At 41.9% G+C, this 17014-nt stretch overlaps 1 protein-coding gene and 1 long non-coding RNA gene across 2 annotated transcripts; one reads left to right on the plus strand and one right to left on the minus strand.

Moving 5' to 3' along the window:
* Positions 1-686: 686 nt before the first annotated feature.
* Positions 687-4558, minus strand: igfbp1a (insulin-like growth factor binding protein 1a). The gene is made up of 4 exons (XM_072681560.1): positions 3954-4558; positions 3459-3598; positions 2897-3025; positions 687-2405 (listed from the first exon to the last, which is right to left on the minus strand). The coding sequence occupies exons 1-4, from the start codon at positions 4330-4332 to the stop codon at positions 2280-2282; spliced, it is 774 nt and encodes a 257-aa protein (XP_072537661.1). The 5' UTR covers positions 4333-4558; the 3' UTR covers positions 687-2279.
* Positions 4559-12038: 7480 nt separating this feature from the next.
* Positions 12039-16320, plus strand: LOC140557278 (uncharacterized). The gene is made up of 3 exons (XR_011979811.1): positions 12039-12959; positions 15407-15531; positions 16099-16320. It is a non-coding gene; the product is annotated as an uncharacterized lncRNA (long non-coding RNA).
* Positions 16321-17014: the final 694 nt, after the last annotated feature.

The raw sequence follows: 17014 nt of genomic DNA on the forward strand, positions 1-17014 counted from the left end.
ATTTTGGCCTTATCCATTTTTGGATGGGGATAGAGTAAAAACTCAGAATGTGGGCTATCTTGGGGTTCCTTAGGATTAACCACAGACATAGGTGGTGCCACTGTTCATAAATTAGTTGAAACCAGTAGAGCATTTCAGGTGCAACAAATCCTGTTCCTCGTTGGGACCTACTTTTTAGATACAATGATTTGTATGTGTAAAAGTGCAAAAGCTGGAAAAAGTGCCGGGGGTGGTGCCGGAGAGGCGGCTCACTCGGGTAAAGGAGGGAGTGGGCATTCCTGTGCCCGACCAGTACAAACACAGAGCAGGTCAAAGGCACTGCAGTAAGCGGAGCCTGGTTCCCCCAAAATACCGAGCTAAAGTTAGTGTGCAGCTCCATTTGAGATTACCACGATAAGGACACACACACACAGAGTTTTGCCCTCAGGCAGATTTAAAAATAGGCAAGACAGAACATAATCATGATTTGGCAAGGTATATCAATCGAGAGACTGAGAGAGAGAGAGACTAAGAGGAAAGCATATTTGTGGCTTATGTTGTCTTAGGTTTTACATTATGCACTTTTTGGCCCTACGTTTCGCAAATTGAGTTTCATGCTTTGTTTCGTATTTCACCGCAACTGAACCACACACACTCATTTACTGCAACGGCAATAACGAAGCCTGGAATTCATCTCAAACTTTGTCTTTTTCCCCCACAATTTATTGAAATTACATTTCATTAAAAAGACATATTTACACTGATCAATTGCTTTGGAGTAACAACAGTGGTGGAGTCCCACCTCCTCGCAGCGGATGAGTGTGGAAACCACACTGTTAAAACAAGGAACAAACCACAGCATTTACTCACAACGATCTCACTCCAATCACGCTCAGACACTTGCGCCATATCTCGCGCCATATCTCGCTCCATTCGCATTCACACGTTCAGACAGTTTAAAAAAAAAGCCGATGCCGGCCAAACCTCAAGTGGTCCTAGGTTCATGGTTAAAACAGCAATGTTGGCGAAAGCAAAAAAAAGGCTCCCCAAAATATTAACACAGAGACAATAAATCTTTAAAAACAGAGGTAGGAACAGGCAGTTACCCGTTTCAGAAGCTGTGAAGACCAATACCCATCATGCACTGCTGAATGAAGAGAAGACAAGAAAGAAATTTAGTCCTGCTTACATGGCTAACCAACTTCTGCAAAAGCATGAGTGCTATCCCAAAGAAATAAGACACTGAGGGCAGTGTAACAGCACATACTGTTATTTTTTAAGTGTACATATATTTTTGCCGCTGCCCCGTAAAAAAACAAAACAAAAATGGCTTGTAAATTAACATTATGTCCAAATTTTATGAAGAATGGACCAATAGAAATGCTCCACAATGCCTTGAAATAAAATCTTCCAGCTAAAAAAATTGACTTCCATTGAAAGTTAAGAAGGGTTTTTTCTTTTGAGTTAAGAGGCTTTTTGCGTGACAGCGACAATACGGTATAAGGTATAACAACGGAAGACATGTGGAAAGGTGTCGGCAGTGACAAAGTGGTTTGGTCATGCAGTGCTTTTTTTTTCCATTTAGATTCCTCCCAACAGACTGTTGGAAAGATAAGACAACTGGCACTGATAATAAAAACACAGAACATACACATTTGTACATCATACAAAAAAAATAATAATAATAACAATAACAATAACAATAATAATAATAATAATAATAACAATAAGAATAAGGCATAAGGAATAAATATTCTTATCCAAAAAAAATCATATGAATACATTCAGTTGAAATAAATACACATGGATGCTTTATGTAAATATAAACATATGCATAATCCTTTCAGAAAAAAAATAGATTTTCTTTTTTCTTTTTTCCTCTTTTTTTTGGTGGATTTAGTGAACTAGTATTCACCAATTAAAAAACAAGTGTACCTGAATCAAAGAACACCATGTAGGCTACAATAAATAAATAGAAAATATAAAAAGAAATCAGTGGCTTTGCGTTAAAGTTCTGTATGTATGTGTGTGTGTGTGGGTGTGTGTGTGTCGAAATGTAGTCCATCAGAGGAAGAGTTCCTCATGCAAACACTCTTTTATATATATATATAAATATATATATATATATATATATATATATATATATATATATATATATATATAATAAAGGAGCTACAAAGGGTTCTATGAGTAATGTCATGGTTTGGAACCACGTTTGGCTCAAGGAACGTTCTGTAGCACCTTTTTCTTCAAGAGTTTTAAGAGTGTAAGTGTGTGTGTGTGTGAGAGAGAGAGAGAGATCAGTGATTGAATTCCTGGGGGCATTCGCTGTCTACGGGCAGTTCACTTGATCCAAGAATCTTTTTCCCGTTCCACGATGACACACACCAGCACTTCCCCCTCTGACCATCCAGAGTTGATTCACACTGCAAAGAGACAAAGCAGCGGGGGTCAGTAATGAAGGCCTTCAGGCACACATACACACATACACACATACACACATGCTGCTGGCATCTTTCGCCAGCCCTTCATGCCACAGTAGAGTTGCGGGTTTGATGCTTAACGTTACCAAGCAATGACATCAGCCTTAAACAACTGTGCATGCACACTGAAGTGAACTGAACTGGCTTGATCCAAGTGTGTACAGCGTTTTCACATGATTCAGCATAATTGCTGTCAAAAATACATAAATAAATAAATGAAAGGAAGGAAACAGTTATGCTGATTCATGTGGAAACACATAAGGATCAAACTCATTCAACAGAATTGGAAATGATGCCCAATGAATCAACTCCTCTCAACTCTCAATGAATCAGTGTCTGGTTTACTCATCAAAGGGTTTTAAAGCACCCACTCCAAACACACACACACACACACAATCACACATACAGTGAGTTCTTGTTTGCTGTTTGCTTACCTGTTTGGATTTGTATAGGCCATGTTTATCACAGTTAGGCAAGTAGAATCTGGTCAGCTTGTCTTCCAGCTTCTGTTGGGACTTTGCAATCTTCTCAAGTGCTCTCTGTAGTTCCACGTGGCAGGGACCCTGGAAACGAAGAGGGGCATGGCATGGTTACTACTGGGTTTTTTTTTCACATAAAATAAGCTAGGTCTGCTGCTGTATGGATGAATCTGCAAAAGAACCTGTGAGGAACCTGACTGCGGCCACTGCACTCTAGATCGGATCTAAACTAACTACACCATGCTTAACAGGTCATCTGTGTAGACCAGGCATTTCTACAACATCACATGTCTTATTCAGGAAGGCCAGTAAAGCCCCTGTAAAGCCCCTGATTCCTGTACAAGTGCGTGTCTTTTAGTTGCTTGCTATCAACTATGAGCCAAACAAGTGCTCTAGTGCCCTCTAGTGGCTCGGAAGGTTACCCACGGATAAACAGAGATGCCTCTAGATTTGATTTAACCTATATGAATGTCTTAAAATAGCGCGTTTGTGTGTGCGCCCGCTGCACTCCGCCCACCTGCTCCACGAGTTTCCTGCGGAAGGCGTTCACTTTGGACTTCATGCTCTCCTGCGCGGACATCAGCCGCGGGTCCAGGGGCTTCCCGTGAGGGGATACGAACAGAGTCGAAGCGGGTTCCGTGTCGAGCTCGGACAAATCTGGAGAAGGAAAGAAAGGGGAGAGTTTCCATTGTAAGCTCACGCGGGTCACCGGCGTTTGTCCACACACACACACACACACACACACACGCTGAAACAGAAATGCATTGAATGCAACGACACCTTACTAAAACCTATTACGTCAGCACAGTGACGCGTAAAAGTAAGAGACAGGGCTGATGCAATGGTTCACTCCTGTGAGAGTGATGCGCTCGTTTCAACGCACCGCTGATGAAATCTCGCACGAGATTACAACGTGCGGGCTACGTCACGCGCGCACCCACGGCGGTATGTGGTGGGGGGGGGTGGGATGAGATGGTAAGACGTGCAACAGAGAGGTGTAAGAGCGACGTACCTGGCGTCCGCTGACTCTGCTCCTGCTCGTACTCGGCGGGATCGGTGCACACAGCCTGGCCCCTCGTGAGCGCGTGCAGCGGCCGCGGCTCTCCGGGCCGGGGAAGGCAGCGCAGTCCCGAGCCGCACGGCGCCGTGTAGATGCCGCACGTCTCCCCGCGGCCGAGCGCGCACGCCATGCAACAGCCGCAGCCCGGCTCACGCAGCACCTCCTTGCAGCTGGCGTCCACCGGCGGACACTCGTCCAGGCGCTCCTGAGTGCACGGCGCGCAGCGGATGGGCTCCTGCGCCGCCAGCGGAGAGGCGCGCAGCCCCGGCGCCGGCACGAGCGCACCCAGGGCCGCCACGCACACCAAGAACTTCACGGGCGCTCCGGTCATTCCAGAAAAGAAGGACGTAGTGGTGATAGGAAAGAAAACTAGAAGTGGAGAGCTGCTATAAATAGCTGTACAAATAAATAAATGGCAACGCGCTGAGTGAGGAGGAGGAGGAGGAGGCGGAGGAGGAGCTTAGCGCGGCTCGCCTCGCGTTGTCCGGTGAACTCGACTGACTGCCGCTCTGCCGCGCGCCCTGCCGTATTTATAGGCGCGCGCAGCCGCCGGCGCGTTAATGTTTGACGGCGGCATGAATGATTTCCGAAAAGAAGGAGTGGGGGATCCCGCCCGGCGCTGATTGGAGAGCGCAGCGCGCACGCAATACACGTCGGTACACAGCGTGCCGGAGATCAGCGCGGGGTTTGCACCGGTTATGAGAATCAGGATTAGGTGTGTGCGTAAAACTCGCAATCACCACGAGTTACACTCTCAGATCACCCGTGTACTTCATAATAGAGGCGTGTTATACATGTATTATTACCGTTTATTAATACTCGTTATATCAGTGTACAGTAATGTACTAAACTAAGATCACTTCACCCTAAACACGGGATCTTCAAAGGCTGCTAAAGTTCTATAGAGTTCTTGAACCTGTGACTTGCTTGTTTTGGTTCGTTACCTGGTTCAGTGGTTCTTCTCGATGATGGAGAACCTCTTGTATGAACGGCTCGTGCTTTCTTAAAGGGTGATACGTTGTTGCACATGAGTTAAATATGTAATATAAACACTATAGGCTGTTTAGTTCACCGGTTCTGGCAGGAGGTGTGTTGGTGTAACACATTTGGATTGTGTAAATTTTTAAACGGTTCTGTGTTACAATGAAGCTGTACAGTGGTCAGCTGATGCTCTGTAAAATTATGATCCGGATGGGGCAAGTGATTCTACGTGAGTCCAAACACAAGCTTCAACTAAAAGAAATAAATGGTCTTTATTCATGTGCAGCCTCTTAAACCCCACATCTACGTCAGGAATCACACTTTTCCAGTGTGAGTTAATATCACGCTGTAAAGGATACAGCTGAAGACCCTTATGGTTGATTCTAGACCCATTGGATGGTTTTCTAAGGAGATCTAGTTGTCATAGGAAACGAATGGGATCTGATGCTAAAACCATTAAGCCAGTTCTCATTAGCATGCAAAGCCATCAGGTTTCAGTGCTGGCCATAGTTTCTATTGCTTTTTCAGCTGGCGAGGCAAATGTCATACACCCATAAAAAGGGTTCTTCAGTGGTTCTTCAGCAGAGTACAGTATAGAGTGCATTTTTCAGTAAAGGCAATGGTTCTGTATAGCACCATGAACCATCAATCATAGAACCATCTGAATTTCTTTTTGTCAACACTCTTGTAAATGGTCCTTTAGCCCCTTCTTATGCTTTGTGAGACTTTTATTACACTCTAAGGATTACTAATTAGTAACTACATGCTAATAAAGGGTCTTAAGCCATAATAGGGGTGGGAGAGAAAGCCAAAAACCATCAGTGGTTCAGGGGAGTTTAAGAGGTTAAATATCCTTTTAGAAAGGCTCCACTCCAAACAACCCTTTTTTTTTTTTGCTCATTTATAAAACCAAATATATATTCGTGAGGGCGAGGGAGTTGAAGAGGGGTTTATTCAGTTGCACAGACAATATATGTGGGTTAGATGCAAGATCAGGCGTTGTTTCATCATAACACCCACCTGCTTTGAGTAGCTTCTGAGCTCAACATAAATACTGTCTGTTCCAAAAGCATATTGATTTAGTTAGTAATGTGTAACTGCACTTAGTAAACATGTTAGGATCAGCCATACGTTGAGCTCGCTGTGCACCCGGTGCTGGTGCAGCCTTGATAGTGGGAGTTCACTCTGAACTCCCCTCAGCACCGGGTCCTTTACTGTATAGGGGGCTCAGGGGGGAATTAAAGAGGAAGTCGTCATAACCACATGTGATGACACTATTTTGTCAATTGCTGTGAAAGTAGACTCCAGCTGCTTTGATTGAGCCGCATTTTTTTTTTTTTTTTACATGATTCAAATGTGTCACATCAACACAGTTCTTGCCAAAAGAGATGAAGTGAAGGACAGGACAGGATAGGACAGGATAGGACAGGGGTCCGAAGAGTTTAGGAGCCCTCCTGATACTCCTGTTGCTGCTGTGTATTGGTACGAGGCCTGTAGACGCTCATTCAGTACATATACAATACTGTACATGAACTGGATTCTTCACTTGAATGGGGCTGGTGGTGGTGGTGTAGGGTGGTGGTAGTGTTGTGGGGGGGGCGGGGGGTGAAAGTGATCACCATGTGCTTATGTGCCGTTTATGTTTAGCATCTATATTTAGTGTTCATTAACGGTGACCTGTGAAGCAGATTCGATGTACACCCGCTGAGCTGACCGCTGCACTGTTCTCTGGTGCATGTTCCATTGCTGAAGCTTGAACAGCTGACCATCTATCTTGGGACAAACTGAACAATGACCTTCATTCACTAAACTGTTTCCCCCCTTTTTTTGGAAAGAACTCTTATACAACCCCCAGAACTCCCATTCATCTCTCTCTCTATCTCTCTCTCTCTCTCTCTCTGTGTGTGTGTGTGTGTGTCTGGTCTGACTCTAATTTCAGCTTTTGTTTCCTTCTCCAGTAATGAAGCTCCGACGCCCGTGAGTGCGCGCGCGCACGCGTGCACGCCCTCGTGGCACCGTGCCCTACAGCGCTGGGTTACGTGACCCTAGGCGCGGACGAAAAGAGTGTGAAGGACAGAAAGACAGAGGGAGGGATGGAAGGGCTGGATGCTGTTTTAGGAAGAACTATTGTCATTGCCCCTTATTTCTCGAGGAGGTGGTGGTGTGGGGTGTGTGTGTTTGGGGGGGGGGGATGGGCGGGACTGGGGGGGGGGTAATAATAGACGCGGGACATGACGGTTCACACGTCTCCTCCACTTCGCGCGCGCACAACCCCCTTTCCCTTTTTTTGCCCTTTTGTCTGGTCTCGTTTTGGCTGCGAAGAGCGGCACAGCCGTCGCTAATAAAGGCTGTGACGCGAGCAGAGTGCTGGGGGGGTTTCTTGGTGTTACTGTGGCATCGTCCGTCTCCGTCTGTTTAAGCGCCGGCACGTGACGGACGTGGACGCTCGCGGAGTGCCCTCAGTGTGAGGCAGGATAAAGCCACTAGACCCGCGCATTCACTGGACACTGATGGAGCAGAATAGCACGTGTCTTTCAGTTAACGCCGCTGATGTAGTACATTTAAGGCAACAGTTGACGTGATGCGCAAGGACACATCTTTCCAATGTGCTCTGCTCAGCTTAGGGACTGTCCAGACTGAGCGTTACAATGCAAACATGGCCAAGTTTTCTGCTGACTTTTCTAGCAGTAAGTAAAAAAGGAACACACACACACATGTGTGTTTTACTATTCACTGAAAAATGGAAAGACCTCCTTTGGTGTAACACATTTTCATCGCTGATGATTTTTTCCACTCATCGAAGGGGCTTCACCAGTTCAAATAAGTCGTGGGCATGTTCTCCAGCTTACCTCACACCTGTCAACCCATGAAACTTCTGCGACAGTTTAGCAAAAAAAGCTTCATCCCCAATATAGTCATTCAGTCAAGACCAAAAGTGTGTCTCACCAATCAGCATGGACCTGAAAAGCACCCTTTTAACATTGTGTGAAAGATGAAACTGTATTTATCATTGCTGGGAATATTTGGGTGTAGTCAGTTATTAGCATATTGCAACTTAAAAAAGGTTTGCAAATGAATAATAATAATAATAATGTAGGAATTAGTTGCTTGATGTTTCTGTCATGATGCTTCGCCGGCTGGCCTGCTGGTCCTTTGAATTCAGATCTGCAATATTTAGCTTATTCACTCTCCTACTTTAGGAAGGCAGTGCCCACTGTGAGCACCCACAGTTAACATTACTGAACCCCTTAACCTGCCTGCAGGCCAAACGTGTTGTTACAAACTTCTAGTACCAAAGAATAGTAGTTGGCGATTAATACACCTTAGCCTTGGTTTGTGTTGAGGGGTTCATTAAAAATGTGCATTACACATTAACCAGTTTAAACATGACAAGTTCTCATCTCATAATGAAAGATCAAGCAAATTACGTCAACCATATCTGCATCTTCGTTGAAAATTCATCACAAACGGATGAATTTTGCCTTCTCATGAACACTGTTAGGAGCTAATGTCACAAGCTGGGAAAAGCTGGGCTTTTTTATACTATGAGCTCATGTGGACGTTAACCTCTTTTTAGAAAGAAGCTAGCTAGCATGTCAGCTCGATATTTCACAGCAGGGATTATATAAGGCAATACTGTTGAATTTTGTTTTACTCACTGGGAATCGCATTGGTTAGCCTGTGCCATTCGCCGTTACTCATTTCCACAACTTTCAGAGACTCACTTGGATGCTACAGTGTCAGTGCTGGTTCCTCCGATACACAATCTAAGCAGGTTACCTTGATTCTCACCTGCTGTGGCCCCATGGTGTTTTATAGAAATGTATGAGCTAATCCTATGATATATTTCTAAAGATCATAAGAACATACTGGCCTAAGTGTTTTGAGATGTTCACATTAAAATTTAACAACAAAGGGGCCACATTCATTTTCTGTCATTGTTCTGGTAGATGTAGAAGATCCAGACGTGACAGGGTGGATTCAAAACTGCATGGCTAAATTATCACCCACTTATCAGAAGATGTATTAAGCTGTAATGTCAAAAAACACTTATCAAACACTGATACTTGTCTGGCAGTACATGATATACTGTTATCTAAAAAAAAGGGACAAACGTTGTGCTTTAAGGTGGCTACTGAGACTGTTATTAGTAATGCAACACATGGTTAAAAGGGGTTTAGATGAATGTGTAGTAATATATCTTTAAAATGTACAGGTTTTTTATTACACACTTCTATTACTTAGAAATAAGGCAACCAGTTTGCATTGCATTCCATATAGTTACTGATTAATAACCCTTCGGATGAAATAAGCTTGGAATTGTAATGGGTTAGGATCACACCACTAGTGACCTTGACTTACTACTGCCTATGTAACAATATAACAAGACGCTGCATATAATGTGTCAGTGGAGTGGTGTCACCATTCCAGGAAATTGTCATACAGATCTGATCACCATGCAGTCTGATAATGTGTTTGTGTGAAACTGGGTTTGTAGCTGTATCATTGAAATGTTGGAACTTTATTTCCATGAGTAAATGCATATATATGAGTAAATATATGAGTAAATGCATGAGCGCATATATATATAGTAAATAACTACTACTACTATAAAGTAAATGACTTATTGAATGAGTCATAAAAGTAAAAAATGATGACAATATTATTCCTGTCAGAACAAAGCCTCATCTCTCCCCAATGGCAACTTTACAGGAGAAGCATAGAACCATTGGATGTTAGTTGGTATATAGAAATTCTATTAGTCCAATCATAATGAAATGTAAAGAGCAGCTGAAGTTGTCAAATCATGCCAGTAAATGAAAAATTACATACCACAGCACTGGTGTGTTTGTGTACTGCACTGTATTTAAGCATTTTAAAAGTATATACTTAGTAGTAGGCTGCTGCTGATGTTGTGATTGGAAATCGTCACTTAGACTTCACTTGGTCACTGAGTGTGAAGAGATTATTCCTCCTGTCGTTGGATTTGATCAATAACTCTCTTGAACCCTATGTTTAATATTCTGTTATTATCACCACTGCAGAATTCCTTATGAATTATTTGCTAGGCATTTTTGGTGGACCTATTTTGTGGGTTCTGTTTTAGGGCCTGTGGAATTACTGTTAATTATGGGAGTAATGTAGTTATGAATGAAGTGTGGGCCTACATACAAGGTGTAAGGGGCTAAACCAATGGGGCTGTGTTTACAGAGCTGCATTCTTTAAGAGGTTATAACACATCAGTCCCACTATGCATTCATTACTGCTACATTTAAGTCACTCGTAACTGATTACTGCAAAAAAGGGATTTGAGCTGTGGATGTGGACAGATTAGTCTGTGTCAATGTCTCCGCTTCATAAGTAAATAAATAAAAAGCATACACCTTTTTATTACCCTGAAATTCTCATTGTGACCATATCACATATAAACACCTGATGTGAATTTTGCCCTCCTCTGTGGCAGAGCTGTTGTGACCTTAGCATGTGCAGCGTGCAGCTATGTGTTTTATCTCTGAAAATGGGTCAGGGACAGAGCATGCAATCAGTACGTGCATTGTATTAGACAAAAAAGGGCTTTCTGCTGCACTACCATCAATTATTTTTCCCCATTTAGGGAAAAAAAAATACCATTTCCAAAACTGAAATGATGAGCATTTAACAACACTTTTTTTACACTTTTTGACGGTGTGATTCTGGCAGTATTAAATGTTTCAGAACATATTAAAGACAACAAGAGGATAAAAGTATAACTGTATATTTGTGACAATATAATTAGTACTGTTCAGTATGTCCCTTTAACTGTAGCTTTTAAAAGAAAACTGCTGACTCGTTACATAGGCCAAATCTGTCCTGTCTTAGTGTCCTAGCTTTTCATGTTTCTGTTATGTGCTACTCTTGATGTGTGTGAGAGTGTGTTTTTGTAATCAGCTCTTTGTAAAGACCAAATGTGCTCAAATGTACTCTTTTTGTGTTAACAATAATCACATTTTTTTTCAGAACGTCTGCATATAACCTACCTCAGGTGACCCATGTGTGTGGAATGTGGACAGTGGGTTAAGCTTTGTGGGATTGTGTATAGGCTTCTGTTCACATCACCAGCCTCAACACATCCAAACCTCCAGCACAGTGCGCCTGGACACTGCTGTGTGAGCTTAATGAGGTAAATCCCTTGTTAGGGAAATATCTGCGTGGTGAGAGCGGAGGGGTGAGAGTGACTTCAGAAGCAAAACATGGCAGTGCTTTTCTCTTCTGAAGGCCCGCTAGACTGATGGATGTTGGCCCAGCCAGAGAAAACAAATTCATCAAAGCTGAGTCATGTAGGGTCAAGGCCAGAGCCCACAATCAAAGAGACAGACATACACATGCATTGGCGCACACACTCTGCTGCTGTTACTGTCTTTCTGTGAGGACATCCACTACAGGAGAATAATACTATGGCAAGAGACAAAAAGGGCTTTCTGCTGCACTACCATCAATTATTTTTCCCCATTTAGGGAAAAAAAATACCATTTCCAAACTGAAATGATAAGCATTTAACAACACTTTTTTACACTTTTTGACAGTGTGATTCTGGCAGTTGTTCGTCACAGAATGTCATGATAAATGGACCAGTGGAAATGCTCCAGAATGACTTAATCATAAAATCTCTTCACACTGACTTCCATTGAAAGTTAAGAAGGTTTTTTTCCTCGTCCTGTAGAATTGCTGTTTTGGAGAAACAAGACTTTTGCGAGTTATGACAACGTATTAAATATTAAGCTGAATTTTCTTTCTTCCACTTCACACCCACCGCTTTTCTGAGTACATCGGGCTACTGCCGTATTAGGTAATGTAAACGGCAAAAGATGTCCTTGTGTTTAACTCGAGGAGGCATCTGAGGACTGGAAACACACACATACGCACATACACAGCTCAGCTCAGGAAATGCTGTGTTAGAATAGTGCAAAAAACAAAATTCAAGTGCTTCGTGCACACATACAGAGCAGAAGTGCGCTATTTACAACAGTTCAGCAGTTTAGTGAATTATTTATGCTTCTTTTAATGGCAGTACACATTTATGTCATTTCTGTGTCAGTTTTTCACTTTATTATTATTATTATTATTAGTAGTAGTAGCAGTAGTAGTATTATAAGTAGCAATTTATAAGGAATACCTGTACGTTCATTCATGTGATTAATCTAATCAGGCAATCTTGTGGCAGCAGTGCACTGCAAAAAAAAAGGATGCAGATACAGCCCAGCAGCTTCAGTACTGTCGACTTTAACCATCAGAATGGGGATAAAATGTGATCTTAGTAATTTTGAGTGTGGCATGATTAATTGAATATTTCTAGATCTGCTGATCCCCCGGGCTTTTCAGCACAACAGTCTCTAGAGGTTACACATCCAGTGAGCAGCAGTTCTGCAGACGGAAACACCTTGTTGAGGTGAAAGGTCTACAGAGATTGATCAGGCTAGACAAAGTGGAAATAAAGGCTACAGCAACTCAGATAACCACTTTGTACAGTTGTGGTGAGCAGAAAAACATCTGCAAATGCACAACACATCCATCTTTACGGCAACAACAGCAGAAGACCATATCAGGTTCCACTTCTGTCAGCCAAGAACAGAAAGCTGAGGCTGCAGTGGGAGCAAATCACCATAACTGGACAGATGAAGATTGGAAAACGTAGCCTGGTCTGATGAATATGGATTTCTAATTAAATGTTAGGGTCCAAATTTGACACCAACAGCATGAATCCATGGATCCAAGGTGGTGTAATGGTGAGGGGGATTTTTTTGGGACTCACTTTGGGGCTGTTAATACCAGGGAATCATGGCTTGAATACCTCTGACTATTTGAGTATTGTTGCAGGCCATGTGCATCCCTTCATGACCACAGTCTGCAATCTCATGTGTGGATGTGTGTGGTACCCTGCGATGGACTGGCACCCTGTCCAAGTGACCTGACCTCCATCCTTGGGCCCAGTAATTCCAGGTAGGCTCCATGATCCACCACGACCCTTACCAGGAAGAAGCAGATAAGAAGATGGAGTAATAAATAGATGGACTCTTCCATGAAGGTCATAAGTGTGCAAACGGTGCCGCATAGTAGAATAGTGCACCACCAGTCTAGCTCTCTATGAAAGTATTCTTTCAGCTGGCCTTTCCTTACAGTAATTATGAATAAGCCATAGCCCTAAAAACCTAATTAAGCCTTCTGAGTGCTCAGGTCTCTTGGGGTGCCAAAACTTATCTGCATATTCCTCCTATTATTACTCTAGAATTGTACTTAAATGTTTGATCTCTTAATTTTAGGCATCTTTAGGACATTTTGACCAATTATTCCCAAACGTTTGCACGCCTCTGTAGACCTAACAGGGCCCAGCCCACATTTTTCCCATTCCCAGCTGTCCAAAGAATTACTCCTGACTGGAGATATTCTTTAAAGTTAGGCATGGCTGAGGAGGGAAATCTCATGTGATTAGTCCATCTTACATACCACCCCCCTCACTCATATACCCACTCTTACTGAAAACACCCACTCACGTGAAGGGCTTAATTGGGGAAGCCAAAAATAACATATGTACCACACACACACACATAGTCACATGTTGAGGAAGCAACTGTACTTTGTGGCTGAGTCCCCATCACAGCATGCATTTCCATCTATTCTTACCTGCCTCTTTAATCCTGAGCTATACAGACATACAGTACGTATATAATAACATCACCTTATCTGACACTTGTCACATGTAGTGATTGATTGCAGGAGTGGCACTGTCACTGTCTGTGGATCAGCATGTCATTGGACAGCCATCGCTGTTGATCAGCCTCATGTTCATCAGATTCCTTACAGCAATACCAGTATGTCAGTAGTGTTTTGTGTATGTGTGTATGTGTGTGTGTGTGTGTGTGTGGGAAACCTTTCTCACACGCACTCCCATGCACAGACATCTATTGTGTATGACTTCCTCTGGCTCCTCTCTCCAGCTAGCATGGAAGTAGCCAGACGAGAAGTGTTTATTTGACTGATGTTAAAATCCCCGCATAGGCAACACTCGTTCATATACATAAACAGCCACACACACAACCCGCAAACTACATGATGGTGTGTAGTGACCATTCATGTAGTCTCAGTGCATCCATTAACACCACACACATTATGATGACTTGGCTTCCTTGACTGCGAATGCTGCTTAGCCAAAGTAGATAAAGAAGTGATTGACACATTTGCACTGTTATAATTGTTCACTGTTATTCTCAGTTGCATGCTTCTGTTGTACAACGTTTAATCCTTTAAACTGCCCAGGGCTGTGTGTGAGTCCACACTGCAATTCGTCAGTGTCATATTTACATAGTTGGCATGTATGTTTCCGTATATGCAAAGAAAAAAAAATGTGTATATATATATATATATATATATATATATATATATATATATATATATATATATATATGTATTAAGCTACACCAATATCTAGCCAGTGTGGCATGTACATTTGGGCACCCTAGAAATTGCAAAGGCTCTGATTTTTTTAATGAGCAAATAAGACCTGATGCATGTCACCAGTTGTAGTAAGAATCTTTTTGCTGAATTAATTTTCTCATTTTTATAAATTCAATTTAATTCATCTAATATTATAGTGTTTACAGTGCCGACTACCAATAAGAAATGGCAGGTCAGGGGAACTGTGGAGGTCAAGTGGACACCTGGCAGACCAGGAAAACTCTCAGCGATAACTGAAAGACAAACCAACTCCCATATGACTACCAGAAACCTGCATGAAAGGAGGGTGGTGCACCATTGCAACATTGCAACATAATCTTCATAGAAGATTAATAAGAAGGAAACTTTAGATTTTAGAGCTTGTCACAAAACTTTGGAACAGTTGAAGCAGGCTACTGAACATCTAGACAAATGAGATGAGTTTTGGAAAGTGCTGTGGACTGATAAGGTCAGAATAGAACAGCACTTGCATTTCATAAATATGGTTCTACCATGCTTTATGGTTGAGTTGCTGCCAGTGGTTTTTGCCATACTGAGTGGAACTCAGCCATAGGATACCACAAAATACTTGCAAATTCTGGATGCAAATGTTAAGCCACCTATTCAAATGTAAAAGCTGAAAAGATGAGATTTGTAATAATGTAATTCGGTCTCCTGACTGAAGCATCATATAAAATGTTACCTTAAATATGCTGTGCTTGCAAGACAACCCAAGAATATCCCAGAACTAAAGGCATTATGCAAAAATGAATGGGAAACTTTAGCTTCAGACCTATAGCTGGCTACAAAATGTCTTATCAGAAGATCAGAATTTCGTGCCAATTCTGACTTGGTGGTGACACTTTGGGACCGTTAATACCAGTCAATCATCAAAGCAACATAAACACATGTTGTCATGTTCACAAAAATTCAAAAGTTCATTGCTGTCTTCCCAGTCACTAGATCTAAACCCAATGGGACCCTTTGGGATGTGGTAGAACAAGATATTTACAGCATGAAACAGCTCCTGAAATATCTGCAGGAATTTGCAGTCATCTCAACATGAAACAGAATCTCTGAGGTATGTTTCCATTTCAACATCTTATAAAATCCATGCCATGAAGAATTTAAGCTGCAAAGGGAGGCTTTAGCCTGTAATAGTTCTACTGATTAATTGTATGGTGTGAGTGTAAATTGTCACCATTGCACAAAATTCTCTTTTGTTTTTCAAATTTTAAAATGATATAAAACTGGCAGTCGTGCTTCACACCGTGACAGGATTTCATGATGAATGTAAAGAGTAAAGAGGTTATTTTTGATATTTTGGATATTTATTTTATGTATATAATTCTATGACACAATAACATGGCCTGCTTAAATGGCCAAAATAAATAGAAGCCAGTAACCACCGATTAGCATGACTATATTTGCATAATAAGAAGCTGAATAATGGCATCAAGACAAGTTTGCAGTGCAAGGACTAAGGCCACGACTTGTGCGGGGAATTCACCAGGGCAGCTATTTAAGTAGAGACTGCAGTCTCTTTGGTTTTGAGATTTGAAGGTTTTGTGTTTATGATTCCGCCTTCAGAAGAGTCATCTTCCCTCTCATACTCTCCCCTTTGTTTTCCATGTGGTGAACTGCGCAGAAACTGACGCTGCCCTACGTCACTCCCTTAACAGTCACTGTTGAGCAACTCTAACTGAACATTCCAAACAGCTTAGAATCCCCTATCTTCTGCCACTATGCCACACTCGTTCCTGATGACCGGCACATACTCTGAGTTTACATTAATGCACTCCAGAAAGAAGATGGCAGCATATATGGAAATCTGATTCATTTGCCGTTATATTACGGCAACATGTGATAATTAACAATAAAAACTACTTTCCTGGATTTCATCGCTTTTATCTTTTTTTTTTTTTCCTGGAAAGTCTTTATGTTTGTTTGCTGTCCATATTGTGGAAAAGCTGACAAACGGAAATGGTACAAAATAACTTGGAAGCAAATCGTGTTACAATGTTATATAGCTTGCTGTTTAAAAAGCATTCTGATATAGCTAGCATTTTGCGGATGTGAGGAATTGATCTGACAGCTGCAATATTTGTTTTCATACATAGTCCACAAGAAATACAAACCATAAACTATGTAATTGTTCGGGGTAATAACACATGATTTATGGTCGGTTAGAGATGACATCACCTGTCTAAAGTGAGCGCATCTACTTTGTGACAAAACATAAGCTGATGCCTTTGATTGTTTTATGGTAACTGGGTTGTAATCAGATCAATAAAAGGATATAAACATCTAAAAGAACAAAGGAGAACAGATTAGTTTAGAAATGATTAACATTATTTACACATTTATTAAAAATCTATAGGATGCTTCCCAAGCAATGCAGAGATGAAGGCCATTTCAACAAAATATGAAGGATAAGAGTTTCTGCAAATTTGTAAACAAACAAAAATCTTCATCTTTTATGATGGTCTTCTAATATGAACTACACTACACAGACAAAAGTATTGGGACACCTAGTCATACAGTCTGCCTTTACGCACATTAGT

Source organism: Salminus brasiliensis, chromosome 1 (genome assembly GCF_030463535.1).
Source record: "Salminus brasiliensis chromosome 1, fSalBra1.hap2, whole genome shotgun sequence".
Classification (NCBI taxonomy): Eukaryota; Metazoa; Chordata; class Actinopteri; order Characiformes; family Bryconidae; genus Salminus; species Salminus brasiliensis.